Consider the following 26791-nt stretch of genomic DNA (forward strand, 5'->3'; position numbering starts at 1 on the left):
CAGCCTCTACTGACAAGACTCCAACCGCAAAAAAAAGTCAATAGTTAAGAGCTTTATGGGCTAACGCGTGAATATAAAGCTCTTAACTACTGTGCTCTAAAGTACACTAACACCCATAAACTACATTGCCACCACTATAAAAAAAAATGTAACCCCTAATCTGCCGACTGGACACCGCCGCCACCTACATTATCCCTATGAACCCCTAATCTGCTACCCCTAACACCGCCGACCCCTATATTATATTTATTAACCCCTAATCTGCCCCCCCAATGTCGCCACTACCTAACTACACTTATTAACCCCTAATCTGCCCTCCCTAACATCGCCGCCACCTACCTACACTTATTAACCCCTAATCTCCCGCCCGCACCGTCGCCGCTACTATAATAAAGTTATTAACCCCTAAACCTAACTCTAACCTTAACCCTAACACCCCCCTAACATAAATATAATTTATATTAAATGAAATAATATTGCTAAAATTAACTAAATTATTCCTATTTAAAACTAAATACTTACCTATAAAATAAACCCTAACCCTAACCTAAGTTACAAATACACCTAACACTACACTATCATTAAATTAATTAATTAACGAGCAAAAACATTTGACCAGGCCACTGGTACCCCTGGGAATCATGCTTTCATCCACGGAACATCTGACTATATGACATATGCTAATTCAAGCACAGACACACACCCAACATCATTCCCCCCAGATGCAGCACAATCAATGAAGGCCTTCCCCAGTGGAGAAAGGCTTCTTCAGGACACCCCTGGCAACTCTCTCCAAAGCATTCCCCTCCTCCCCAACCACCTAATTGAACTGCATCTGGTCGAATCCCCAGCTGCTGGCTGCCCGGACACTTCAAGGCATGGATTGCTGCCCAGTGGACATACAATTGCTGACTATCCACGTTGTACACGGAGGGGTCCTTATACCTAAAATAAAGGAGATTAAATCATAACTGTCCTAACACTTAAACTTTATCCTACAGCATTCTCTTAACTAGTTGTTCCCACTTAATGGCCTAATGTACAACTTGTACCTTTTATGAGCTCCATCTTCCCAGCCTCTGTATACCCTGTTCCGGTACCCCAGCAGCTGCCGCACTGGTGGCCGAACCAATGCGGGTGAGTGGGGAGCTAGAACATCAGGGTTAAGGCCAGCCTTTTCAGCCGCCCAATTCAAAACTGGAATTAAGACAGATTGGTCCCATCACCATAAATAAAAAATTGCCCTGAATTCACTTTCCCTCTCCTAGAGTACTCAGAGGCGAGCTTAAATATATAACACTTTGGGTTAAACTGCTGTTGCATTGACTACCATACTCCGTTCCTATCTTGATCTGTCTTAGATCTGGGGATCAAGAATAGTAATGCTTGGAAATTGAACCTGACATGTTGCACCTGTATCCCTGCTCCTACTGACACCCTGGACTGCACCACTATTTCCCCTATCCTAAGAGCCCAAAAGAATGCTACTAAAAACGCTGCTCTAAATAAACAGACCTTGTTATTGTCTGCACAAACATTCAACAGGACTTCCAACAATGCCTCTAACCTCTGCACTGTAACCGGTTCACGTCTATCAACTGACCGAACCTCAATTCTACCCCAACCATTCATCATTTGCTTAACCAAGAAAGTACCCATACAATCCCTGAGGCCTCACCATTTGCTGAAGAATGCCAAAGCTGCTAGCTTCCCTTGCATTGCCCCTTTTTTGCATCTACACTCCTTCAAATGCACCACCCATTCAAGTAACAATGCTGGAGAGCTAGCTACTAAAGGAACCTGTCAGGAAGGCTTCCCACTCTGCCCAGTTTTTTTACGTAGGCCCACCAAGTAGCAAGGGCCAACAATGCTCTCACCAGTGAACTCAGCACGCCCCCCCCCCCCTCAGCCACCTGCAAATGAAGGACAAGAAGCACCAACTACATCCGCTCCCGGAACCAACCTCCTTAACAGATCCCACGAACACGAGACAGCGCGTCCGCCACTACATTATTCACCCCCAGCACATGTCGTGCCGAGAAGTCAATATTGTGCCGCAAAAACCTCAACACTAACCAGCATAGTTACCTCACAACAATAGGGGAAGAAGCTGAATGATTGTTGTTAGCAAACACGACACTCATATTGTCGCAACAAAAGATAACATTCCTATTGGCCAATTGCTGCCCCCATAATTTGATAGCTACTACAATGGGAAACAACTCCAGCAGAGTTAGATTCCTGGTCAAGCCCTTGTCTTCCCACACCCATGGCCAAGACTTGCACTCCAAGCGCCGTTAAAATATGCCCCATAGCTATGGGTGCCTGCCGTGTCCATGAAATGCAAAGCTTGACTAGGCATTCTACCCTGCCTCCACAATAATGTTCCATTAAAGTTCTCTAAGAACAACTTCCAGACTTTCAAAACTTCCCTCATTTCTTCAGAAATCCTGTACTGTCAATGCTCCCTGCCATTGTCCTTCAATTGGCCCTCCAACCTACCTTACAAGTGAAATTCAACAGACCCAGAATTGACTGAAGCTCTCTTAATGGGAGCCACTCTGCCACCAAGGCCACTGCAACTGCGGTGAGCATCCACGCCACCTTGTCCACTGGTAACCGGCATTGCCTTTCCTTCTTATCTATTTCAATACCCAAGAATGTTAGGCACGTGCATGGTCCCTGGGTCTTGTCTTCCGCTAAAGGAACCCCAAAATGAGAGAGTAAGTTCCTCATCACAGACATAAACCTTGCACATTCCAATGACCCTGCCCTACCTACCCACAAAAAGTCATCAAAATAATGTGCTATCAGGCCCCCCCGGCCGCCGATGAAATCGCCCAGTGCAAAAATGTACTGAACGCTTCAAGGAAAGCACAGGAAACCAAGCAGCCCATTGGTATACAGCGATCTACAAAGTAGGCACCCTCAAACCAGCACTCCATTAGCCAAAAGGATGCCGGGTGAATTGGCAACAATCGGAAAGCCGACTCAATATCCAGCTTAGCCAAGAGGGGCCCTCACACCCATCTGCTGTACCAAAGCCATTGCCTGATTGGACGACTGGTAATGGACAGAACTAACTTCCGGGTCAATTTCATCATGCACTGATTTACCTTTTGAGTATGATAAATGCTGAATCAACTGGAATTTCCCTTTTAAGGGACCACCAGCCCCTTAAAAGGAGGTTCCCTAAACGGGCCTGCCATGCACCCCAACTTCAACTCCTTGTCCAACTTTTCCCTGACCTCCACACCCCTTCTTTATACGTCTTATGAATAAACTCTATAGTTTCCATATATTTCAACACGTTTAAATGCAGTTCCGGTTTTGCTTCACTAGGACAAAATGCCAATACTCTAAAGCAAGTCTGCCACTCATCCATGGTTTCAGGTCGTTTTACTTTTTTTGGACCAGTGCCGTCCTTGCTCCGTTCCTTTGCCTTATGGGCCTCAAGCGACAATTTGAAGATGTTAACATACTTCCCTTCTCTAATCTTCTTTACCACCTTGGCCTTAAGGTGTGAATGCAGTGAGTGGACCCTGCAGGGATATGCATCCCCTTGCAACATTACCTTACACTCTGCTACAGTCATGCTAACAGCCCCTGGCCCTATGGGAGCAACACTCCCACTCTCCCCTTGACTAGTACTTACTGCAAGAGCCCCAGCTATCCCAGGTGCCAACCTCGACTCCTGCCTCTCCTGCCCTGCCACCGATCTATGTAAGTATTCAATTCCCTTTTTTTGGTTTTAAAACTGGCCCCAAGAGGTCGTCACTCTTGGAACCAGTGCCACTGGATGACCCACCCACCCCCTGCCCCAACTGAACAAATGTCTCACCTGCTCCAGATGCCAAAAGAGGAGGCACCTGCCTCTCCTGTCCCTCTGGAAGTACTCCAGGACAAGAAAGCCCTGATGGTCCTGGAACCTCCTCATGCCTCACAACCGAACCGCTGCCAGAGCTGACACCTACCTGCAATGAGAAGGAAGAACCAGGAGTACCAAGGACCACAGGATAGGTGCCAAGCCCCCCCACCCTGGCTATAATCCCCTGTCTGGTGCCCCTCCCCAACCTGAGACCAGGATCCTGAAATTGCCCAGCGCTGGCTATGATCCCCTGTCTGGTTCCCCCCCTGACCTGAGACCAGGATCCTGAAATTGTCCAGCTGCACGCACTGCCAAACACTCAGGGGGACCCCTGCTAACTGCCCACCATCCAAGGCCGACACCACCACATCGGAAAGAGGGAAGGTAGGTGAGTACCCTACCTGAGAAGGGCCAGCTAGATCAACGAGCCCACCAGAACCACCACTTCAGGAGGTTGAGACTGCTAGGCCGCCACCTTGATTACTTCCAGTAGGGTTAGGAGGGAGAAGGCCGCTAGGCCACCAGGTGATAACTGGTCTAAATTGAGGCCTAAAAGCCAATTACCTACCTCAGCGTGCCCCGGATCCCCAGGGATGTCCCCTAAAGTGCCCTCCAGCCCATGATTATGTGCCTGCGCAAACACCATCCCCCCGACGGAACCATCCAGGGCCGCATCCTCCCCATACTCCTCCTCTAGTCCACCCACCACTCCCGAATCAAACAAATCCCTGTCCTGGGTTAAGGGGAAAGTAGGGGTAGAGGATAGGCCAGAGGGCGAAATCGCATCTTGACGAGAAGGTGGCCCTCCTCCTCAGTGCCAGACCTAACCTATCTCCCCCTCACAGATACTCGCCGTGTCACTGGTGAAGACTTCCTGATTGACGTCTGGGATGAATCATCATTCCAACTACTACCGAAAAAATTCTTTTGAACATTCAGGAACAAAAGAGGGAGTGATCCAGCTATCAATGCATGTATATACAATAAGGAATCTCCACCCCAACATTGGCAACAATGTTGCACACTCACACAGCACCAGATTCACGTCTCGGTCAGGCAGCATAACCCTTAAGACGTTTCAGGCACATATATGCTCTACACTAGCATCCAACTTGTAATATGAGCGCAAAAATAAAACCACTATTGATTTAACTTGATCAATGTGCACAATAGTGCTAATATTTTTTACACTCAACTTGTAATCTAGCCCTATATGTGTTACTTTACATGGTTTCTATATTTTTTTCTCTCACATAGCACTGGGTCCATTTGTTAAGTCAGTACCTCTGTGCTCTGTTCTCTTTAGTAACTGGTTAAAACCTTACTAGCTGAATAACTATATATTACCTTCTGCTTCCTCCTAAACTGACATTGAATAACAATGCTGCATGTTCCTGAGTACTTGTGCATGACCCTACATGCCCTGGCCTGATTATTGGTAGCTGCAGCAGTTTTATTTTCAATCAAACTTTATTAAATCAAAATCACAGGTGTACACAGAAAGAAATGACTAATTACAGTGAACAGCAGCTTTTCCTTCCGGTATTTAACATTATTCCTTCTTACAGTTTTACAGAAATGCAAATCACATACACCTAGATTACGAGTTTTGTGTTAGAGGCTATGTGGTGCTAATGAGCAGTTTATGCTCACCGCTCACTTACAGACAGTGCTGGTATTATGGGTTTTTACAAACCCGGCATTAACCGCAAAAAAGTGATCGTAGAGCAAAATTTTGCTCCACATCTCACCTCAATACCAGCGCTGCTTACATTAGCGGTGAGCTGGCTGAACGTGCTCGTGCACGATTTCCCCGTAGGAATCAATGGGGGAGAGCTGGCTGAAAAAAACCTAACACCTGCAAAAAAGCAGCGTTTAGCTCCTAACGCAGCTCCATTGATTCCTATGAGGAAAATACAATATTGGAACAGCCAATAGAATGCCAGCTCAATCCTATTGGCTGATTGGATAAGCCAATAGGATTGAAGTTCAATCCTATTGGCTGATTGCATCAGCCAATAGAATTTTTTCTACCTTAATTCCGATTGGCTGATAGAATTCTAGCAGCCAATCGGAATTGAAGGGACGCTATCTTGGATGACTTCACTTAAAGGAACCATCATTTAATAAGAAGACTTCGATAGAAGAGGATGCCCTGCGTCGTATCTCTTGAAGATGGACCCGCTCCACGCCGGATGAATGAAGATAGAAGATGCCGTCTGGATGAAGACTTCTGCCCGTCTGGAGGACCACTTCGCCCAGCTTGGATGAAGACTTCTCCCGGCTTCATTGAGGACTTCGGCCCGGTTGGGTGAAGGCTTCTCCCGGTAAGGTGATCTTCAAGGGGTTAGTATTAGTGGTGGGTTTTAATGTTGGGGGGGGGATTTGTACTTTTTTAACAGGTAAAAGAGCTGATTACATTGGGGCAATGCCCCGCAAAAGGTCATTTTAAAGGCTATTTGTAATTTAGTGTAGGGTAGGGCTTTTTTTATTTGGGGGGGGCTGTTTTATTTTGTTAGGGGGATTAGATTAGGTGTAATTAATTTAAAAATCTTGTAATTTGTTTATTATTTTCTGTAATGTAGTGTTGTTGTTTTTTTGTACTTTAGATAATTTTATTTAATTATATTTAATTGTATTTTATTTAGGTAAGTCATTTAATTATAGTGTAGTGTTAGGTGTAATTATAACTTAGGTTAGGTTATATTTTACAGGTACTTTTGTATTTATTTTAGCTAGGTAGTTATTAAATAGTTAATAACTATTTAGTAACTATTCTACCTAGTTAAAATAAATACAAACTTGCCTGTAAAATAAAAATAAACCCTAAGATAGCTACAATGTAACTATTAGTTATATTGTAGCTAGCTTAGGGTTTATTTTATAGGTAAGTATTTAGTTTTAAATAGGAATAATTTAGTTAATGATAGTTATTTTTATTTAGATTTATTTAAATTATATTTAAGTTAGGGGTTGTTAGGGTTAGACTTAGATTTAGGGGTTAATAACTTTAATATAATGGCGGCGGCATTGGGGGCGGCAGATTAGGGGTTAATAAATGTAGGTAGGTGGCGGCGATGTTAGGAACGGCAGATTAGAGGTTAATAAAATTTAACTAGTGTTTGCGAGGCGGGAGTGCAGCGGTTTAGGGGTTACTATATTTATTATAGTGGCGGCGATGTCCAGTTTGGCAGATTAGGGGTTAAAAATTTTATTATAGTGTTTGCGATGTGGAAGGGCCTTGGTTAAGGGGTTAATAGGTAGTTTATGGGTGTTTGTGTACTTTTTAGCACTTTAGTTAAGAGTTTTATGCTACGGCGTTGTAGTGTAAAACTCTTAAATACTGACTTTTAAATGCGGTACCAGTCTTGACAGGAGAGGGTCTACCGCTCACTTTTTGGAAGACTCGTAATACCGGCGCTATGCAAGTCCCATTGGACATATAGGATACGCAATTAACGTAAGTGGATTTGCGGTATTTCCAAGTCTGGCCAAAAAAGTGACACCTTTACCTGCAAGACTCGTAATACCAGCGGGCTTTAAAAAGCAGCATTGGGACCGGCCAACGCTGCTTTTTAAGCCTAGCGCCAAACTCGTAATCTAGCCGATAGTTAAGCAATTCAACATATTCAAAAGATATCTATATAGCAAGAGTTCTGAGAATGCGTTACTTCTTGATTTACGAGGATCTGAGTTCACCATTATTCTTATATAGCTTGAATTATTTTTTCCAAAGTACTGTAACTATAGTTAAATCAAGATCTAGATTTTGTGTGAGGTTTCTTTAGGAGAAAAAGGAGTTTAGGGAAAGAAGAAAGGGGGAGCAAGAAAAGAGGAAAAAAAAAGGAGAGGGGCGCATTTTTTTCCACTTACACAGGAGCACTCCTCCAGGTGGCTAACATCATCTCATGGGTACCCAATTGATTCATTTTAAAGTAGTGGAATCTTTCCAACTGGAGTAGCTCCTCAACTGAGCAAGTCCACTCCTCGATTGTTGGGGTGACCCCAGACTTCCACATTTTTGGCTCCAGTGATCATGATAAGCAGTAAGGTACGTTAGGTATTAGGGTTTGCAATTTGTCAGACATAAGGCCTAACACGTTTTGCCAATACCCCTGTAGCCTAGGGTACGACCACAATATGTGTAGGAGGTGCCATGCTCTCTGCATCCCCTCCAACACAAAGGGCTTGCTATTAGAAAGTATTTATGGAGCCTTGCTGGTGTGAGGTACCACCTGCAAAGTAATTTTAAATGTATCTCCTGCACAGTAGCAGAAGCTGACAAGCGTTTTGTTAGTTGAAACGATGTAAGCCAGGCGTCCTGGTCAATGTCATTGTTAAGGTCTTTGTTCCAGGCTATGGTGTACATCGGCAATTGTGTGTCTGAGGGTGAAAGTAACAGTTTGTAAACTAAAGAAATAAAACGTCTTGTCAGTGTGGTTGAAGTGCATAGATGTTCAAATGCGGTGAGTTCTCTTGAAAAGATTTCTCTGTGTTGGTGACATGTGAGGTAGTGAGTGAGTTGGTGGTATCTTAACCAAGATGAAAAAATATCACTGCATCTTTCTGCCAGGTGTTTTTGGGAACCTATTTTACCATTATCCATAATAAAATGCAACGAGCCAGTCATCACACTGTATGGTCTGCTTAAGCATGTACGTAGGAGGCTGTAGGGTAGTTCTGGGTTTTATTGGGGAGTGTCTAGAGGACAGGTGCGTGCTAGTATTCAACGACCTATCCGACTCATGTAGCACCTCTGCTGATATAGTTATTCAGCCTCTTGGGACATATCGTTGCAAGAATCCATGCCAAAGTACCCATATTCTTTAACCGAAATATCTGTCTATCCAGATGCACCCAGGCTTTGCGTGTGGTATTATGGGACCACTCCACGAGGCACTGTAGGATTATCGCACGCCTGTAAGTGTTTAAGTTGGGGAACCCCAGCCCCCCTTGCCTCGGGACAGATACAGTGTTGTCAGGTATCTGAAAAGTTAATTCTGTTTTAAACCGGAAGTGGACAACTCAGCTGCTAAACTCACAGTACTGTTTTATATGTATGTAACAGATTCCTTTACACTGTGAATAGACTGAGTCACAGGTTTGCATAATTCTGTATTTTAGTCTATTAAACAGATATATGGTATAATGTAACAGGACTCAATTACAAACACTATTCATAATGCATCTGTTCAAATAGAAAATAACAAAATAGGTACCAGAATAATGATGAGTCATATGACTAAATATTAAGCAATTTAAGTTGAAAAGCAAACTAATCAATTTAGATGGTATTTTGACAAAATGAGATCAACTGGAATAAAGTTACCTGATGGCAGTTTGAGTTGAATGGGACTACTGCACAGAGAGGTACAATATCTGCTGAGGCAAATGATTAACAGAGGAGTTGATCCGTAGAGACCTCAGGTCCTTAGAGTATTCAGCTAACTGCAGCGTGCAGAGGAGTGGAATGCTGTGAGTGTTCAGATGAGAAGTCAGCCTGTCCGTAGCTGATGATGTCACAAATCACTGCAGACACTGTCTGAATCACGGGGCTTGTTACAGGGAGAATTCCTCTCAGTCAGGGTGGAATAGGAGAGGAACTGAGACAACAGAAACAAGTTAAGACAATCTGGTATGGAATAACAACCTTAGATGTTATAAGAGGTTGATGTTAGATATGAATAAAAATAACTTCATAGGTAAAAGTTAACAGAGTATATGGCTACAGTGCTTTCACTTAAGGCATAAGAGGAAAATTACCAAGCAATGATAGATAGGTGGTGAGCAGATTTAAAGGCTGGTTAACACTACGCCCACAAGAGGCGGGATCATGACAATTGTATTTTGTTATTGCGATGGGAACATTATGCTCTGTTTGTAAGAAGTGTATTTGCTCTATAGGGGCGTTACTATTTAATAACTCTGATTTTGAAAGGTTTAAGTAAAAATTAGAAAGAGTACCGTATGCTTGTATTTAACTCAAAAGTTCAGGGACGAATGTATCTATATTCGTTAAGGTGAAAAGGATATCGTCCGCATATAGCGCCTGTTTGCATTCAATATCTCCTACGCTTATTCCACTAATTTTGTTTTTTTTTCTAATTTTCTGCGCGTGGGCGTCAATTGATAGGGCAAAAAGGAGGGGAGAGAAAGGGCAGCCCTGCCTTGTGCCGTTCGTGATCTCGAATGTGTCTGATAATGTTCATTTTACCCTAACACACGCGTTTGGGTTAGAATATAACGCAAAAGTCATATTTATGATAAATCACCAAAATTCAAGGCTTTCATGACCTGCCACAGAAACTGCCAATCGACACGGTCAAAGGCCTTCTCTGCATCCGTCGAAAAAAGCACCATGGGTACCGCCTGTGATCGGGCATGTTGTACTAATTGTAATACTTTACAGGTGTTATCCCTGGCCTCTATGCCAGGGACAAAGCCTACCTGATCTGTTGAAACTAAATTTGGTAAGTGTTTGTTTAGACGGTTAGCAAGAATTTTGGCTAGGATCTTAATATCTGAATGTGAGTACAGCATCTTGGCCACAATACAGATTGAAGCTGATATCACTGCACCATTACACTCAATGTAGCTTGCTCCTGCTCTGTCTAACTGCTACATTTAGTGTAATGGCACGGTCGGGCCGGGCTTTGACTAGACAGCTAGCCAGATGCGCTCTGAGGGAAAACCTGACCTACTCAGTAGAGCACAGAGGGCATGTCTGAAAAACCCTCTTTTTTTAATAAAAAATGCCCTGCAATATTAGGTTACATAAAGCTATCACTAAAATAATGTTATATAATTCTGCACTATGTGCAGAATTATATTACATTATTTTCTAGGTTTACTGGCACTTTAAAGGCAACCAGGTGGGCTTGTTTTTTGTTTTTCCTAAGCATGTGACATTGCACATCATGTACGCAACGGCAGTCGTGCTGTGTTTTATGTTGCTATGGTAACCTTCGTAAAGAATAGTGTACTTTGAGACGGAGGTCTAGCATTTAATTGCCATTGTGCCTACATGATCTTAGTGCCCTACAGTTTCATATCTTAAACTGCTAACTAATCGGTCTCTGTATAATGTACTTGGGATTCATTCCCTTCTTACTTCCTTCGACTTATTTTGTATATTTTTGTCAAATCACCTATAATTTCTGTATATGTATTCACCTTTTCGTGTATATAAACTTGTCTTTTGGTATTTACAATTACCAAACGGCTAGATTATGAGTCTTGCATTAGCCTTAAAAAGCAGCGCTGAGGGGTCCCAACGCTGCTTTTAACGCCCGCTGGTATTACGAGTCTGGCAGGTACAGGTGTACTGCTCACTTTTTTTCCTGCGATTTTCACATACCGCAAATCCCCTTACGTCAATTGCGTATCCTATCTTTTTAATGGGATTTTCCTAATGCCGGTATTATTATTGCTTGAAAAAGTGAGCGGTAGACCCTCTCCTGTCCAGACTCCTACCGCATTTAAAAGTCAGTCGTTAAGAGTTTTATGGGCTAACGCCGTAACATAAAACTCTTAACTAAAGTGCTACAAAGTACACTAACACCCATAAACTACCTATTAACCCCTAAACCGAGCCCCCCCACACATCGCAAACACTTAAAGGGACAGTCAAGTCCAAAAAAAACTTTCATGATTTAAATAGGGCATGGAATTTTAAGCAACTTCTCAATTTACTTTTATCACCAATTTTGCTTTGTACTCTTGGTATTCTTAGTTGAAAGCTAAACCTAGGAGGTTCATATAATAATAATAATATAATAATCATGTAATAATTTCTTAGACCTTGAAGACTGCCTCTAATCTGAATACATTTTGACCACTAGAGAGCATAAGTTCACGTGTTTCATATAGATAACATTGAGCTCAAGCACGTAAAGTGACCTAGGAGTGAACACTGATTGGCTAAACTGCATGTCTGTCAAAAGAACTGAAATAAGGGGGCAGTCAGCAGAATCTTAGATACAAGATAATTACAGAGGTAAAACGTGTATTATTATAACTGTGTTGGTTATGCAAAACTGGGGAATGGGTAATAAAGAGATTATCTTTCTTTTTAAACAACAAAAATTCTGGTGTTGACTGTCCCTTTAACTAAAACGTTTAACCCCTAATCTGCTGACTGCACATCGCCGCCACTGTAATAAATATATTAACCCCTAAACCGCTGCACTCCGGCCTCGCAAACACTAGTTACATTTTATTAACCCCTAATCTGCCGTCCCTAACATCACCGACACCTATCTACATTTATTAACCCCTAATCTGCCGCCGGCAGATTAGGGGTTAATAAGTGTAAGATTAGGGGTGTTTAGACTCGGGGTTCATGTTAGGGTGTTAGGTGTAGACATAACTTTTATTTCCCCATAGGAAACAATGGGGCTGCTTTTTTGCAGGTTTCACATTGTCTCAGTTTTTTTAACCTGCCCCCCCCCCCCCTCTATTGGGTATTTGGACATGTTCTAGGATAGTTCCCTTCAGAGATTTTGGATCTTGGTTGTGTACTTTCTTAAAGTGTCTGGAAACACTGTGTCCTTTGAACCCTATTTCTATGTTTTTAATATGTTCCAACTAGCGTTTTTTGTATGGACATTTTGTACGTCCTATATATTGAAGTTTGCAAGTACACTACAATAGGTATACTACAAATGTAGTCTTGCAATTTGTTAGACTATTGATGGTACAATTTTTGTGGGAGTAGGTGTTGGAGCTGACTATTTTAGTTTTTTTGGAGTCATAGGCATGTTCGCATCCTTTGCAATTGACTATTACACTTGAAGAACCATTTTGTTTTGGTAATGGGTTGTCTCAATTTACGAGGTGCCAAGATCTGTTTTAGATTTTTGTTCTTTCTAAAGGTTACTTTCCTTTCGGTGCAGGCCTATACTGTTTTTTAGGAACTTGTCCTGTTGTTGGCCAGTATTTTTTTATTTCTGGTGCTGCTTTGTTATATTTTGTCATCATCCCTATGGTTTTTTTGGGGTTATTCTTTTGGCAATCTTTGTTTGGTATTAGTAATTGGTTCCTATCCATATTTTCTACTTTGCTTAATCAATCTTCTATTATTTTATTAGGATATTTCTTTTGTAGTAGTTTACTTATCAGTATTTTAGCTTCCTTATAATCACTCAGTTTTGAACATTTATGTTTTAACCGTTGAAATTGTCCATACGGTATATTTTGTATCCAAGGTTTGTAATGGCCACTGTCCGCCATTACAATCTGTTTCCTTACAGTATAGCTTGGTACAAATGTTGTTGTTTTCATGAAATAAAATAAGGTCTAAAAATTCAATACATTCTTTGGAAATTTTTGACGTAAATTTTAAATTTAAAGAGTTTTCTTTTATGTTTATGAACTTGGTGCTGGCAGATTCGTCCCCATTCCATATTAGGATGATATCATCGATATATCTGCCCCACCAGATTATATTTTCCTTAAATGGATTATTATGATATATGTACTCTTTTTACCATACACCCATGTACAAATTTGCATAGCTGGGTGCTATGGTCGTGCCCATGGCTCTTCCACTGATTTGCAAATAAAATTGCTTTTCAAATTCAAAGTAGTTTTTTTCTAAAACAAATCGTATGCTTTCTAGAATAAACTCTTGATGTTCCTTAGTTAGTTCCGTCTCACTTAGGAAATGTTTCATAGCTGTTATTCCCAGCTCATGTTGTATACTATTGTAAAGGGATGACGCATCTAGTGGCATCCATTTGAGTCTTTCCACTCTATTTGGCTAATTTTACTGATTGTATCAGTTGATTCTCTGAGATAGGAATTTAGAGTAGGAACTAAAGGTTTTAAGAAATAGTCCGAATACTCAGATATCCTTGCTGTAAGGGAATCTATCCCAGACACAATAGGACGGCCTGGTGGATTCAATTGAATTTTAGGCAAATGGTAGAATATTGCCTGTTTTGAATATTCATGTAATAAATATTGACTAAATATTTTGAATACTTTAGTTGGATCTCCCTGAAGTTATCTATATGTGTTTGTGTCATTGAGTAGTCTCTCTGCCTCTAAGAGCTAGTCTGTTCTATTTTATATTACTATCCCTCCTCTTTTGCCTGTCTCTCGGAGGACAATGTTATCCATTTCTTTAATGGAGTTTAGGGCCATTTTCTCTCTTTTCCTAAGGTTATCTTTTTTAATTTTGTAATTTTCACATAAGATTTGGTGTTCTTTTTTAACTAAATCACAAAATTTTGGAATTGAATTCCCCTTTGACTGTATAGGAAAGAAAATTGACGATAGTTTTAAATTGGAGTGACTTTTGGTATATAAGGACCTATTTTGGAGGTAATCAATGCTTTCTATATCCAGTTCCTCTAAAGTGTTAAGTATCTCTAAATCTGTATCTGAGAGGTCCTTTAAAAATTAACAATTTTCTTTCTTATCTAGATTCTCGAAATGTCTACATAAAGTTAATTTTCTGATAAATTTGTTAAAGTCTATAAACAGATCAAAAGGGATTTGGACCTCTTGTCAGGGCAAACCCCTAGAAAGTACTTCTAATTCTATATTAGAAAAGGACGTGGAGGATAGATTAAAATATTTTCAGTACAGGTTCTCCTGTTTGTCCCTTTTTGGGGTTTGGGGTTCGTCCCTGTCTCCTTTTTTTCCACCATTCTTCCTCCTCTTCTGCCTCTTCTGGTCCCTTTCATTTTCTTTGTGTTCCCAGGGACCACCGTGGTCTTAAATTTATGTTGTATTGTTATCTTTCTGTAGGTATGTGAGATACTGTCTAAATAGAATTTGATGTATTTAATGGGAAATTATTTCCTGCCCAACCTTTCTCTAAAAAGTATGCTTGTTTTGAGTAGGTTGCCTATATCTATTTGGTTCCCCTTTAGGTATATAAGAGGACTGTGGCTGTATCTGTGATCTACCGTATTCTTCATTGTGTACTAAGTAATTTTTGGAAATTTGCTGTGTCTATGAGGGAGCTGTATTCTCTTTGAAATACTTTAGTTGGATCTCCCTGAAGTTTTCTATATGTGTTTGTATCATTGAGTAGCCTCTCTGCCTCTAAGAGATATTCTGTTCTATTTTGAATTACTAACCCTCCTCCTTTGTCCGCCTCTCGGAGGAAAATGTTATCCATCTCTTTAATGGCGTTTAGGGCTGTTTTCTCTCTTTTCCTTAGATTATCTTTTTAATTTTGTAATTTTAACATAAGATTTGGAGTTCTTTTTGAACTAAATCACTAAATGTTGGAATTGAATTCCCCTTTGACTGTATAGGAAAGAAAATTGACAATGGTTTTAAATTGTCAGTGGCTCTATTTCTTCAGACTGTGTCACTCAAACTTTGTCTTTGCCCCTTCATTCACTGTCACTGACTGGCAGTAATAATCAATTTAGGTGTAATGCAATACCACTGACTGACCTGCTATGTAGCACAACCACTGTCTGACTTGCTAATAGCTATGCAGCAATACCACTGCCTGATTTACTTGCTATGCAGCAATACCACGGCCTGACTGACTTGCTATGCAGCAATACCACTGTCTGACTAACTTGCTATGCAGCAATACCACTGTCTGACTAACTTGCTATGCAGCAAAACCACAGTCTGACTAACTTGCTATGCAGCACAACCACTGTCTGACTAACTTGCTATGCAGCACAACCACTGTCTGACTTGCTATGCAGCACACCCACTGTCTGACTTGCTATGCAGCACACCCACTGTCTGACTTGCTATGCAGCACACCCACTGTCTGACTTGCTATGCAGCACAACCACTGCCTGACTTGCTATGCAGCACACCCACTGCCTGACTTGCTATGCAGCACAACCACTGTCTGACTTGCTATGCCGCACAACCACTGTTTGACTTGCTATGCCGCAAAACCACTGTCTGACTTGCTCTGCAGCACAACCACTGTTTGACTTGCTATGCAGCACAACCACTGTTTGACTTGCTATGCAGCACAACCACTGTCTGACTTGCTATGCAGCACAACCACTGTCTGACTTGCTATGCAGCACAACCACTGTCTGACTTGCTATGCAGCACAACCACTGTCTGACTTTCTATGCAGCACAACCACTGTCTGACTTTCTATGCAGCACAACCACTGTCTGACTTTCTATGCAGCACAACCACGGTCTGATTTGCTATGCAGCACAACCACGGTCTGATTTGCTATGCAGCACAACCACAGTCTGATTTGCTATGCAGCACAACTACTGTCTGATTTGCTATGCAGCACAACCAGGGTCTGATTTGCTATACAGCACAACCACGGTCTGATTTGCTATGCAGCACAACCACTGTCTGATTTCCTATGCTGCACTACCACTGATTTGAATTTAGCCACCAATCATGGGCCAAAATGGGCCAGCTCCTAAGCTTACATTCCTGCTTTTTAAATACAGATACTAAAAGAACAAAGAAAAATTGATAATAGGAGTTAATTAGAAAGTTCATGATAGAAAAAAATTGGGTTTCGTATCCCTTTAACTAACAATAGGATGGTATGTAATGGGTGGGGCGGCAAAATGTATCCTCACCTGTGTGGCCAAAAATCCTAGCACTGGCCATGCAAAGGTGAAGTCTTCCTCCAAATATGTACTGAAGTACAGGAAACAGGTTCTGGCTTGTGACAAAAGAGAAACAATGTAAAGACAATATGCAGCCTAACAGCCAGCCTTAAATAGGGAGGTTTTGCACAGGATTGGTTCTGAGTAAATCCAAAATTGAGAGCACCTGTGTTTTGCACAGGTGTAATTACAAGTAAGACAAATACTCATTTAACAGATCTAAGTTGCATGCTACTGCATTTAAAAATAATCTGCTAAAACTGGCTGTGGGTCAATATATAAGCAAATAGGGTAGTAAGCATATAGACATGGGTTCAAATCCCTGCACAGCCCTGTCGAGCAGAATGCCTTCCAGACCTTTTCCTTTTCTTTTTAGTCTGGAGGATTGGTTCGTGACAATCTGAGAGGTCCTTTAACAATTCACGATTTTCTTTCTTATCTAGTTTCTCAAAATGCCTACATAAAGTTAATTTTCTGAAACATTTGTTAAAGTCTATAAACAGATCAAAGGGATTTGGTCCTCTTGTCAGGGCAAAGTTCAAACCCCTAGAAAGTACTTCTAATTCTATATTAGAAAAGGACGTAGAGGATAGATTAAATATTTTTAGTACAGGTTCTCCTGTTTGCTCCTTTTTGGGGTTCTGAGTTCGTCCCTGTCTCCTTCTATTTCCCACCATTCTTCCTCCTATTCTGTTCCCTTTCATTTTCTGGGTGTTCCCAGGGACCACTGTGGTTTTAAATTTATGTTGTATTCTGATCTTTCTGTAGGTCTGTGAGATAATTATGCTTGTTTTGAGTAGGTTGTCTATATCTATTTGGTTCCCCTTTAGGTATATAAGAGGACTGTGGATGTATCTGATCTACCGTATTCTTCATTGTGTCTATATGATGATTAGTCATATCCCTGATGTATATTGAAGTGGGGAGTTTGGTAGTTCCTCCATTTGTTGTTATTCCCTCTATGTTTGTTATTATTTTGTATATAATGGCTTAGGTAATGGTTAATTGTTTGTTTGTTAAACCCATTCCTATTTCCCTTTCCCCAGGATACATGTTTGTGTGTATAAGATGAGGCCCCTTCTTTATTGGGGTATGAGTTTCTATATGTTTTATTTATTCCCTGAGATCTTTCTGAATTTGTAATAGTTAGTCTTTTTTGTTGTTGAATTGCACTGGATTTACTAAACCTTCTGTTACCAGAAGTTCGATTTTGTTCTGATTTTTGTTTTTATTTGGGTTTTCTTTTGTATTTATAGTGTTAGGATAATTAAACTTATTAAGAGTGTGTGTTACTGTGGAACATCCTGGTGTGTTAGCCTCTTCCCATACTTCTACTTCTTTATCCATTTAATTTCATTTTTATTCTCATTATTGATATCTTGCATTTCCGAGTAGTCTCTGAGAATTTTTTTCTTTTTTTTTGGCTTCTATATTAAGTTCAAATCTACAATTTTTTTCTTTATTTTTCTCATCTGTTTGAAGCTAGGATCCCCTTTATGGGTTTCTAGAGTTTTCTTTAAATCTTTGATTTCTGAGGTTAGTTTGTCTACCTTATAATTTCTATACCGAATAGCTATATTCATTAGCGTATACAAAGTCTCTTCTAATGCTGTATTTCATTCGGTGAGGTACTCTACATCTTCTTTTTCTAATATAGAAGATTTGTACAGTTCAAATCCGTTGGATACTAATTTATACTTGGAGTACCTTTCCTAATTTAAACTGTCATACCAGTGGGTTAACTGTTTCTTGCTCAGTTTTTCTAATTTTTCAAAGATTTCTCTTGGATCTAAATGTTGCTCCACCACCAATCTACTATCTTCATCTAAATTGATAGATAGTTTTTTTTATTTTGGTTTGTGGGTCGAAGTAATTTCCAAATTCAAACATATTTGGTTCCATAGGAGTGATACTGGTTCCCTTTATGAGTGTGTCTAGGTAAGCTACTAGTTGGGGTATGTCACCTATACAGGTAACAAAAAATGGTTATGTAATTCAAGAAACGTCACTAGCGCTAAACCTACTCATATAATACTCTGGTTTATAGAGTGTGCGTTTTTAGGATCACAAAATAATTTTCCCTTTGCTATTGTGTTACTATAGATAACACGGTATCCTAATTCTGATTATACTCACAATAAAATACAATACAGTAAATGATCGTGCTGCCTTAACCCCTTAATGACCGAGGACGTGCAGGGTACGTCCTCAAAAAAAAGGCAGTTAACGCCTGAGGACGTACCCTGCACGTCCTCGGTGTGGAAAGCAGCTGGAAGCGATCCTGCTCGCTTCCAGCTGCTTTCCGGTTATTGCAGTGATGCCGCGATATGGAGGCATCCTGCAATAACCATCTATGGCCATCCGATGCAGAGAGAGCCACTCTGTGGCCCTCTCTGCACAGGACATCGATGGCCGGTATCGTTGGTGGGTGGGAGCCGACGTGGGAGGTGGGTGGCGGCCATCGATGGGCCCAGTGATGTGGAGGGGGGCGGGATCGTGGGCGGGGATGACCGGGGGCGCGCACGGGCGCGCGCGCGTGCACGATAGGGAGGGGGCGGGCGCGTGCACGGGAGGGAGCGGGTGGGAACCGCTACAATACAGAAAATATGCACCATAGGATTTGCTCATCAGGGTTCTAAAACATAAAATTAATAAAAAATAAAAAGCGAAATCAGGGGGTGTTGGGTTAGTATGTGGCAGGGAAGCTACACTACAGAAAAAAAAAATGGGGAAAAATAAAAAAAAACAACATTTTTTTCTGCAAATTGGGTACTGGCAGATAGCTGCCAGTACCCAAGATGGCCCCCAAAAAGGCAAAGGGGGATGGTTAGAGAGATGTTTGAGGGGGGATCAGGGAGGTTGGGGGCTAAGGGGGATCCTAAACAGCAGCATATGTAAATATGCTATAAATTTTTTTTTTAAAAAAACAAAGATTCCCTTTATTTTTGTACTGGCAGACATTCTGCCAGTACTTAAGATGGCGGGGAAAATTGTGGGGTGGGGGAGGGAAGGGAGCTGTTTGGGAGGGATCAGAGGGTGTGATGTGTCAGGTGGGAGGCTGATCTCTACACTAAAGCTAAAATTAACCCTGCAAGCTCCCTACAAGCTACCTAATTAACCCCTTCACTGCTAGACATAATACACGTGTGATGTGCAGCAGCATTTAGCGGCCTTCTAATTACCAAAAAGCAACACCAAAGTCATATATGTCTGCTATTTCTGAACAAAGGGGATCCCAGAGAAGCATTGACAACCATTTGTGACATAATTGCTCAAGATGCTTGTAAATGATTTCAGTGAGAAACCTAAAATTGTGAAAAATTTAAAGTTTTTTTTAATTTGATCGCATCTGGCGGTGAAATGGTGGCATGAAATATACCAAAATGGGCCTAGATCAATACTTTGGGTTGTCTACTACACTACACTAAAGCTAAAATTAACCCTAGAAGCTCCCTACATGCTCCCTAATTAACCCCTTCACTGCTGGGCATAATACACTTGTGGTGCGCAGTGGCATTTAGCGTCCTTCTAATTACCAAAAAGCAACAACAAAAGCCATACATGTCTGCTATTTCTGAACAAAGGGGATCTCAGAGAATAATTTACAACAATTTATGCCATAATTGCACAAGTTGTTTGTAAATAATTTCAGTGAGAAACCTAAAGTTTGTCAAAAAAATTGTGAAAAAGTGAACGATTTTCTTTATTTGATTGCATTTGGCGGTGAAATGGTGGCATGAAATATACCAAAATGGGCCTAGATCAATACTTTGGGGTGTCTTCTAAAAAAAAAATATATACATGTTAAGGGATTTTCAGGGATTCCTGAAAGATATCAGTGTCCCAATGTAAGTAGCACTAATTTTGAAAAAAAGGGGTTTGGAAATAGCAAAGTGCTACTTGTATTTATTGCCTTATAACTTACAAAAAAAGCAAAGAACATGTAAACATTGGGTATTTCTAAACTCAGGACAAAATTTAGAAACTATTTAGCATGGGTGTTTTTTGGTGGTTGTAGATGTGTAACAGATTTTGGGGGTCAAAGTTAGAAAAAGTGTGTTTTTTCCATTTTTTCCTCATATTATATAATTTTTATTATAGTAAATTATAAGATATGATGAAAATAATGGTATCTTTAAAAAGTCCACTTAATGGCGAGAAAAACCGTATATAATATGTGTGGGTACAGTAAATGAGTAAGAGGAAAATAACAGCTAAACACAAACACTGCAGAAATGTAAAAATAGCCTTGGTCCCAAACGGCCAGAAAATGGAAAAGTGCTGCGGTCATTAAGGGGTTAATATTGATACAGTGTACCCGTATCACTGTTAGAGTTAAGTTGAAAAGAGGAAATAAATAATATAGAAATAGCGCACTGATACAATTGTCCCTTTATATAAAAAATATGTTCTCAAGTGTTACTAAATAACAGTTCACTTTAGATACAGTACCACTTTGAATAAATTGTGGCAGTAAGATTCTCTGTTTACCAGAACAAACCCCAATCCTATGAGGTAAGTTTTCAGCTCTGTGAGGGTGATGGTTAATCCACATTTATCCTCCAATCCCAGAGTGTTGTCTCTTCTTAGGGTCTCTTGTCCCAGACTAGTCCCAATAGGTAGTATCAGAAAACTCAGTGTTGAATATTTGCTCCAATGGTATCTTTGGACTCTTATTCAATCCTTCGTGTAGTGGTGAGAATCCTAGCCACCTCATAGGATTGGGTTTGTTCTGGTAAGCAGAAACTCTTACTGCCACAGTGCGCTATTTCTATATTATATGATTGATTTCCTCTTTTCAACTACTCTAACAGTGACACGGGTACACTGTATCAATATTAAGGCAGCACGATCATTTACTGTATTGTATTTTATTGTGAGCATAATCAGAATTAGGATACCGTGTTATCTATAGTAACGCAATAGCAAAGGGAACATTATTTTGTGATCCTAAAAGCACACACTCTATAAACCAAAGTATTATATGAGTAGGTTTAGCGCTAGTGACGTTTCTTGAATTACATATATATATATACAATATGAAATGGCAGAATCTTATTAAAACATACATTTTACTAAGCAAAATATTTTCAACAAACGTTATTTGAAACACTTCTTTGAAAAATGTGAAAGATATATTTAAATGAAAATTAGTTGTGATACCGAGGCAGGTAGATACAATGAGGCCCATTTATCAAGTTCCAAATGGAGCTTGAGGGCCCGTGTTTCTGGCGAGTCTTCAGAATCGCCAGAAACAGCAGTTATGAAGCAGCAGTCTAAAGACCGCTGCTCCATAACTCTGTCCGCCTGCTCTGAGCAGGCGGACAGGAATCGCTACAATTCAACCCAATCTAGTACGATCGGGTTGATTGACACCTCTCTGCTGGTGGACCATTGGCCAGGAGTCTGCAGGTGGCGGCATTGCACCAGCAGCTCTTGTGAGCTGCTGGTGCAATGCTGAATATGGAGAGCGTATTGCTCTTCGCATTCAGCGATGTCTGTCGGACCTGATCGGCACTGTCGGATCAGGTCCGACAGACATTTGATAATTCGGCCTCTATGAGTATTTCTGAATGATAAAGTCGGAGAGCTCCTACAATTTACTAACAATAATCCATTCATAGCATTTTAATTTCTCTGAAGCCTCATTTTTTTTTATTTTTTTTTGGCAAAGGGAATTCAAATCACTGCACGTCATTCATGTTTGCTTACAGGAAGAAAAAAACTTAACATGAGTTCCCATGAGATGACATCTTAAACATTTGCTCCCTCTGGAAACACAAAGGATAAAATACTTAGTAATCCAAGCATATTGACCTAATCTTTTAATGCTGCCTAGAAGAAACACTGAATGAAGGAGATTATATCAAGACATTTTTCTCAAGTATTGAGTGACATTATTTTGAAGTAAAATCCGATCAATGAGGCACATGATGAAGTTCATACTTATTTCAACAATGCTTAATATTCTAACATGTGCACAGAAACAATGTGTTTAACATGTTTTACTCCCCAATAAGTAAGCATTTGTATTATTTATTAGCAATACAAATATGGTGGCAAAGCTGGCTCCATATGTTTACAGTGAAAAAACATAAAGAAACAAGTGGGACCATGCATGTGAATAAACTGGTAACATGTAAGTACTGCTTAGTATTCCAATTGTCTTTTTCATGCCCAAATATCTAAAGATAGCCCAAATCTAAACTACATCTTAGAGAAAAAAGGTTATGTATGTTTTTAATTAATTGTAATTAGTTAAAATGGTTCAGCTGGAAAAGACACACGTAAATAACATCTCTGAATTTATGCTGGTTGGGTTTCCCACAAGCCAGAAACTGCAGTTTATTCTTTTTGCTGTGTTCCTCATCATATATTTGTTAACAATTCTGGAAAATGTGATTATTATTGTGACAATAAAGCTTGATTATAAACTTCATAAACCAATGTACTATCTGCTAAGTAGCCTGTCTTTTTTGGAGGTATGGTACGTTTCTGTCACTATACCTAACCTGCTTGCCAACTTTCTAAACAAGAAAACAATTTCATTTGTAGCTTGTATGACTCAGTTATACATCTTCATATCTCTGGCCTGCACTGAGTGCATACTTCTAGCAGTAATGGCTTTAGATAGATATGTTGCAATTTGTATCCCACTACGTTATACAACCCTAATGAGCAACATTTTTTGTCTCCAGATGGCTGTTGGCTCTTGGTGTACTGGATTTTCTATAGCCATGATCAAAGCAATATTTATCTTCAGGATGACTTTCTGTGGATCCAATGTGATCAACCATTTTTTATGTGATATTTCTCCACTTCTCAATTTATCTTGTACTGATATATCTTTCACAGAACTGGTGGATTTTATCCTAGCTATGATAGTCATTATGATTCCTCTGGTAATGATTATTATTACCTACTTTTGTATTCTTTGGACAGTCCTGCGGATTCCAAATAACCAAGGAAGACAAAAAGCTCTTTCAACATGTGCATCTCATCTTACTGTTGTGATAATATTTTATACTACAACATTATTCATATATGCAAGGCCAAAAAAGGCAAATCCATTTGATAGAAACAAAACAATAACTATTTTTTACTCTGTAGTGACACCGCTTTTAAATCCAATCATTTACTGCTTGAGAAATAGGGAGGTACAGAACTCTGTAAAGAGGCTATTTTGTAAATAATACATTTCTTTTATTTAGGTACATTTATTAGTTAGTCAAAACTGTTGACTGTGCCATGTGAGAGATTTTAAATAGTTTTTTTCCCCTTAAATATGTGTTTTTGTATTTTTTCAAATGTATGAAAAATAGTGTTTATTAGATTCTAAAGGCTGACATAGCTTTGTTATTTGGCAAATTATTTTTAATATTCATACATTCAAGATTTCTTGAACGTTTTCTTTCCAGAAAATTGTGGTAATTGAGAATTACTATTTTATATAATTTAGTTGTCTTTAATCACTTTTTCACAATGATTTAATTGTACATACATCTTTAAATTATTTTAAAAGTAAATTTATGGTTTGTTGCTCTTCAACAAAATCTTTCTTTGATTTAAATTAGCTTTTGTATATTATGGAATATGATACCACAAACCATTTTTAAAAGCTAAACTGTATGGTTTATACAATGCTATGACATTTGCCTTTTTGATACTCAAATATCCAAATATGTATATAAGTTAAAACTAATTTATATAAAACTAATGTGAGACGGAAGCACATTTTGAAATTTTCAATTCTGCTTATCCTGTGCTCAGCATGAGGCATATTTTAGTCTTTAGCACATGCAGTTTGTTTAAAAAGCTCTCAGGAATAAACAGTGCACAATTTATTAGAGTAAAAAGTAATTTGATAAATACACGGTTCTAAAAATAAATAAATAGCTAATTATAAGAATAAGCACCGTGAGATTTTACACAAGATTACTTTGAAATTTTATAAATCTATTATTCCCTTCTATTACAACACTTGCATGTAATACTTCATGGGACTGTATAGTACATTTGTCAAATGCAGTGCTAATTAACCAATATTCCTTCATAACCACAAAGTCTTATGCTGTAACTCTGTTACAATCACTGTTCATGATGATATGTTGGATAGTGGTTTGTGGAGCCATTTAACCATTTGAGTGCCAGGTAACACATCATGAACCTTTTCATATATATCCAGCACATAGTAGTTCAATTTTACATTTTCTTTATACTATAATTTATTAAAATAAGTATGGCAAGCATAGGCACATATTAGACCAAAACATAGACACAGTTCCTACATAGTAATTAGTGTCCTAATAAACCCATAAATATTATATACATGCAATTTTTATAACTATTACATATTGAAATATATATTGAAATAATTTTTTCAAATTGTAAGGTCAATTTTGAAAAAAAAACTCCAGAAGTTCAGAGAAAACATATGTTTTACTCTCGCCAATTAACTGACAAAGAGGTTCCCCAAATATGGACAAACCATCCAATATTAGATATTATTAATACTGAAAAAATGGTCTATCTGCTAAATTTATAGAATTCTCAGAGTAGTCGATGCAGGAAGGCTGTAGTTAGAATTAAAGAATTGCTGGATAAAGTTAGTGGATCTGACTGATTTGGATAGGATAATTCAGAAAAGTGTCAAAAAAAACCTCAGGCTCTTTGCCTCTCAACATATCTGAGAGAAACTCAGTTTAGATTATTGCATAGGGACTACTTGACCCCACAATGAGTGACTAAGTGGAATAAAGATGTTATCAATGAGTGTCTTAAATGTCGTTATCAAGACCCGGACCTGGGACACTTATTGTGGGACTGCCCTAAACTAAAACAATTTTGGTTGAAAGTTGGTCATTTTCTTTCCCAAAAAATAAAAATAAAAATACAATTGGCAAAAGAATCTATCTTGTCAACTCATGACTCATGGGGTAAAAAATCTAATTTCATCCTGACAGAAATAATAATTCTTAGAAAATGAATATTCAGTAAATGTTTTTGCTCTACTGCACCCTAGATTGATGAAGTTAGGGAATTACTTATAAACTCAGCAATAACAGCGGTTTATGACTCTAGATTAGAAATGAGGAAAGATGACTCCTTTGGCAAGATCTGGAGGGATTTTGCTCATTATAAAGGAAGCAATTTTATATTTTGCTTAAACAAATAATCAACACCCAAGTGAAATAGAAGGGTTAGAGGAGGGGGAGGGCTTCGTGGGGCCTTAGAAAGTTGTTAGTTTTTTTGTTTTTTTTCGAGGAAGGGAGGAGGGATGCAATATTGATGAGGTAGTTTGATTTATAAATTTTACTATATAGATCTGATCTGTAAGTTCGGCTGCCATATGAATCCTCATGTTAATACTTAGGTAAAGAGCAATAGTTATTTGTATGTAATTACTGTTTTTTTTTTAGTAGAAACTCAACTGTTTGTACTGCTCTATATATATAGGAAAATACATTAAATGCATAGATGATAACAAGTACCAAAGTATCACAAAAAAGAAATAAGTGAAATAAATGTGATATGATAAAATAAACACAAATTAAAATAATATATGGTGCCACTAATATATAAAACCATAAAATAATATAGAGTTCATATAAGGATATGTAGATTCTTCCTGGCACTCTTCAGTCTTCTGTTTGATCTCCCTTGATCCTCATAAAAAGAGAAAATATGCCACATAGCGTAATTCTGTAACTTTGTTGCAATACAAAACTTGTGTCTGTGCAAATGGTTACTCACATGCGGTGGAGCTAGAGCCAAGCTCAGGTAAAAGCGCACACCCACTTTTATACTATTGGGTAAACAGATTCTTGTACCAGTTGTTCGAATAAAAGAATTTATTAAAACACAATATATAAAATAGCGTCTCAAGACCTGCTATAAACACCTATACAATAAGTTAGGCAATACAATGAAGTCCTTGATAAAGCTTCTTGCGAAACGTACGTCGGATTTACCGCTTCTTGGCGTCTTTCCAAGTATCTGCACACCAATAAGGAGAGCAACATTTACTGGACTTTCTGGGGGAGGTTGTGTGGTTCAGTTTCTACACTCCTTACCACAGTTTCTGGTATCTTGTTAAGCTCATATTGAGTAATTACTTCATTGTATTGCCTAACTTATTGTATAGGTGTTTATAGCAGGTCTTGTGACGCTATTTTATATATTGTATTTTAATAAATTCTTTTATTCGAACAACTGGTACAAGAATCTGTTTACCCAACAGTATAAAAGTGGGTGTGCGCTTTTACCTGAGCTTGGCTATAGCTCCACCGCATGTGAGTAACCATTTGCACAGACACAAGTTTTGTATTGCAACAAAGTTACAGAATTA

General features: G+C 39.2%; 1 protein-coding gene across 1 annotated transcript; it reads left to right on the top strand.

Moving 5' to 3' along the window:
* Window positions 1-22703: 22703 nt before the first annotated feature.
* Window positions 22704-23636, top strand: LOC128647051 (olfactory receptor 6-like). The gene has a single exon (XM_053699865.1). The coding sequence runs from the start codon at window positions 22707-22709 to the stop codon at window positions 23634-23636; it is 930 nt and encodes a 309-aa protein (XP_053555840.1). The 5' UTR covers window positions 22704-22706.
* The last annotated feature ends 3155 nt before the right edge of the window (window positions 23637-26791 follow it).

Source organism: Bombina bombina, chromosome 2 (genome assembly GCF_027579735.1).
Source record: "Bombina bombina isolate aBomBom1 chromosome 2, aBomBom1.pri, whole genome shotgun sequence".
In the NCBI taxonomy this organism is placed as follows: domain Eukaryota; kingdom Metazoa; phylum Chordata; class Amphibia; order Anura; family Bombinatoridae; genus Bombina; species Bombina bombina.